The following is a 4,347-nucleotide window of genomic DNA, read 5'->3' as shown; positions in this document are numbered from 1 at the left end:
TTTGCAAACAATGTGAAGGGTCATTCCTTTGCTCTCATTATTGGGCCACCAGATCGTATAGGGACAGGAAAAAGTGGACCCAAAATTTATAGAATATTCCACATACATATTATATTGTAGTATTCAATAAACTCACATTTAAGAAAGGCAACAAACAAAATTTCAATTAACAAATGTACACTAACCACATCCATGTATCATTGTAAGAATGCACAAGGTTTTCATTTTCAACTTGGTTGTACATGTAATGAAACTAATATTAGTTTGATGAGGCACTCGGAAAGCACTGTAAAAGAGACAACCAAGGGATTGCATATGATTTACTTTGAAACTATCACTTTAGTTCAAAATCACATATTTCGTTCAGTTGCTTTTGAGTATTTACTTTTGTCTCATGTACACGGAGGTGCAAAATCTTTCTCATTTGAAACTAAGTTGTGTTTTTTTTAACTCAACAATTTTCCCCATAATTGGAAATATTGAATAACAAAATCCAAGGAAATCTTTACATTTTACAAAGGAGCAGGGTTATATCTTATACCTGTAAAACACATCATGCATTCACTTTGCATTTGCTGAGATGAATCCGAAAAAATTGAATTGCCTCTCGTGGTAATATTTTCCCTCTCGTTTTTTAATAATTTTAAAATGTGCAATCTGCCCTATTTGCAAACAATGTGAAGGGTCGTTTCTTTGCTCTCATTATTGGGCCCCCAGATCTGTGATTTTATAGGAAGTAGCAAGTAGAGCGGGTGTTAAAAGGGAAGATGTTGAGGTATGAGAGTCAACACGTACGGAGAGGAAATACCTTAGAAATAAACCAAATATAGAGTATTGTTGAATGTCTTATTCAAGAGATGAACTTCAAGGTTCTTTTTGTGATAATTAACAATATGCAATGTCTGATGGAAGTGGTTGGTGGATACACTGGATAGCCCCAGTTTAATTAATCTGTCCTTACACTCGGTGATAGACCTTTACAGACAGTCCTGCAGCCACTACCAGATCACCACCTGATGTGAATGTGATGCCACGTGGAGAACCACATCCCTCGATCACACATCCAATGTACTTGCCATCAGGACTGTAATGCAGAATAAAACCTGTTGAATATCCACCCACAGCAACATAGATGCTGCCATCACTGTCACAGCACACACCAGTAGGGTGCCAATCCCCCTGCATGTTGCTGGTCATGTCTACTGAGAATACACTGGCACCATAGTAGTCTGCACAAACCAACCTTTTGTTCTGAAATGTTGTGTAGAAAAGGCGGTGATTGTACATTGCCAGATAACCTCCAACCATTGGAGCAGGCAGTCTCCTGATGATGGATCCATCTGGGTTGTGTAGAGATATCTCCTCCTCATCTTCATAACCCACTGCTATCAGATTGCTGTCATCCACTGCAAGGCATGTTGGTTGGCTGTCTGACCCTCTACCTGGTGTGAACTGATGGAGGAGCTGATGTTGCCTGTTGAAGAACTTGACTACTGGACCATCTAGAGCAAGGAGCTTGTCATCTTTACTCACTGCAGTACACCTTACATCATCAGTGAGGCCATTGATTTGTAGCCTTTGTGGGATAATAGATGGTGTATGTTGAATATTGGTCAGTGATACTGTGAATAGTGTATTTTTCAAATTGGTTAATACTATGTTATTGTCAGAGAGTGCTGACACATGTCGTAGCCGTGTATTTCCTAATTCAAAGTTCTTGATATCAGTCTTCAGTTCCCATTTCTCCTTCACACATGATCTTGCAGGTCTTGGTGATTGCTTTGCTGCAGCCTTTGGCTCTTCTTTCAGAATGAGTCTCCCAAGTGACCTCTCACCTTCTTCAAAGTCCATGAAAGTCAACTTGTCAGGAACCTGCTGTGGCTGTTTCCCTGTCAATTCACTGAGGTTATGCAAGAGTTTCTGCTGAAGTTCAAGAATCTCATAGCAACTTGCTTGATTCATGAGTCTTTTCACCTCATCCAGCTTGTGCTTTGTCTGGGTCACATCTTTGCTGTTATTGGATTGAGCTGCATCAAATGTTGTTACTCTTTTTTGATAAATCCTGTCAGTCTCTTTTAACAGTTTCTGCTCCTCCTGTCGGATCTTGGCAACCTCTTGGTCAGCTTTTTCTGAGATTTTTTTCTTGGTGTTTGCAAACATGATGTGGAGTTTATTCCGAGATATGCAAGTCTTCTCTATGGTGGTGTTCAGTTCTGTTTTGTTTTTACCAACTTTTGCAACAAGTTCTTCTACCTTTTTCTTACATTTGTCAAAAGCCACTGGAAGGCCAATGAGAGAGTGTTTGGCATGATCAAGTACAGAGCAAGTTGTACATATGACTTGCGCACATGTATTACAGTAGACATTGAGATTCTGATCTTGATGCTTGCCACATTTGGGAACTTCTTCTCTTAGTTTACTCTTGTACACTATCTCTCCTGATCGAAGTTGGGCCAGTGTGTAGATTTTGTGAGATTTCACGACAGCAATACGTCCATGTGCCTTTTGACATTCTTGACAGAGGAAATGATCACAGTCCATGCATCTTGAAATAGCCTGATTCTCCTCATCACAATTTTGACATTTGATGTCTGAGCCTTGACCTTTCAGCAGCTTTTCCTGCATTGTAACTTCCTCCACCAGAGCACTGAATGCAACGTTATTAGGGAGATCAGCAACCCCAGACCCTTTCAATGTAGTTTCACACCTGCACAGAGGACATGTCAGCTTTGTACCACGAGGATCTTGGCTCTGTCTGAGCTCTTGGAGGCATTGCAGGCAAAAACTATGCAAACAGTCCAGCAGTTTGGGCTGCCTGAAACGGTTGGTGCAGATAGAGCATTCCAGATGATCCACACTAATCTTCTCCAACACTGATTGAACTGTAACATTTGATGCCATCTTCACTGTTTGGTTAAAAGTGAAAGGGGTAGCCAGACCTTTTACCTGCAAATGAAGCACATCAATTGAAAGCTTTAGGATTTACATGTTTTCAAACTTCAAATGATGATGATGGTTGTAATAAGCATTCATAGGTTACAAAACTGCACCTGTGCAAACCGGCAAAATCAAACTTGATAGTGAAATTCCAACTCGTGTTTCTTCTCAAAAACTCGTCTTGGGCCCATATTTCACAAATGAAATATTTATAAAAAATATGAAGAGAAAAAAAAACAGAAGTCGTCTAATCTTGAACAGGTTGCGATCAGGATAAACGTGCAATCTCTACTTCACCAGGCAGAGTTTTGTTCTGTATTGCTACATTGTAGCCACGGAAGTTGCCAATATGCCTGCTGTATTTCAAGAAAAACATGGACATTGTGTGGATGGAGAAACTATTAATAGAGAAACTGACGGTTTTCAGGCTGTGTAGTGATATTGTAAATGGTAAATTTCATTCTCTAATCTTTTTCAACCATGCCAATTGCTTTATATCATGTTTGTGGAAATATAAAATTAAAAATTGGCTAAACATTGTATAATTTGTTTTTTCAATTGGCAAAGAATTTTTTTTTTAAATCAGTGGATCTGTAATCCAAAATGTAAAAAAAAGTGGCCTGAAGTGTTAGTTGTTTACGTATGATGAACTGAAAAATAGGACTTATCCATTGATAGCGTGGTTGGTACATGTAGGTGCATATGCATGAATTCAAGTTTCTGCATTGCGTGCTTCCATGAACTTCTTCAGACTGGTTTAACACACTGCTCATGCTGCATCAGAGAAGAAAACTGAAGTACAAATTGGTAGTCAAATGTCTGCACAGATTCCTATGCCAATTGTGGTTACATTTGTCAAGCTTATTCTCAACTCAACATACCTGAATGATGTCAGAAGATATTTCTGCAATAAATTTGGCTGTTTGATGAAGAAACTGCTGGAATACTATTTTGCAGCAACTAATGATGGCAGGTTCTCACTCTCTGGATTGACTTGAATGTCTGTAGGGTGTGACATTGCTCACTGCCTGTAAATTCCCAATTCTATAAATACACCAGACTGCAATGGATCACAGGTCACACAGTTGAACTTGTATTGCCTAGTCAACAGGTATTGTTATTTTCTGAACCACTTCAAAGGCCCAGTTTCTGGTACAATAGATTTACCTAGGGCCTGTTCCAGTCACTGTGTTACACTGAAGCGGAAACGTGAATTTAACACATGTAATATGTTGAACTGTAGGCCTATGTACATGTTTGTACATTTGGATGAAATTTCTGTAGCAAAGGGAATGTATGCAAATGTATGCATGACACTGTACAGAACATACAAGTTAGTTATTCCTGTCAGTCCCATTTGAAAATCTTTAAACCTAAATACAGCATAATGTATGGTGTCTTATACACGTG

At 39.1% G+C, this 4,347-nt stretch overlaps 1 protein-coding gene across 1 annotated transcript; it reads right to left on the bottom strand.

Moving 5' to 3' along the window:
- Positions 1 to 266: 266 nt before the first annotated feature.
- Positions 267 to 3,497, bottom strand: LOC119726818 (E3 ubiquitin-protein ligase TRIM71-like). Its single transcript, XM_038198678.1, has one exon. It carries the CDS (start codon positions 2,899 to 2,901, stop codon positions 958 to 960), a length of 1,944 nt encoding a protein of 647 aa, XP_038054606.1. The 5' UTR covers positions 2,902 to 3,497; the 3' UTR covers positions 267 to 957.
- Positions 3,498 to 4,347: the final 850 nt, after the last annotated feature.

Source organism: Patiria miniata, unplaced genomic scaffold, assembly GCF_015706575.1.
Source record: "Patiria miniata isolate m_02_andy unplaced genomic scaffold, ASM1570657v1 HiC_scaffold_2, whole genome shotgun sequence".
NCBI lineage: Eukaryota > Metazoa > Echinodermata > Asteroidea > Valvatida > Asterinidae > Patiria > Patiria miniata.
The sequence above is the reverse complement of the archived record's forward strand: the minus strand, read 5'-3'. Positions and strand labels throughout refer to the sequence as shown.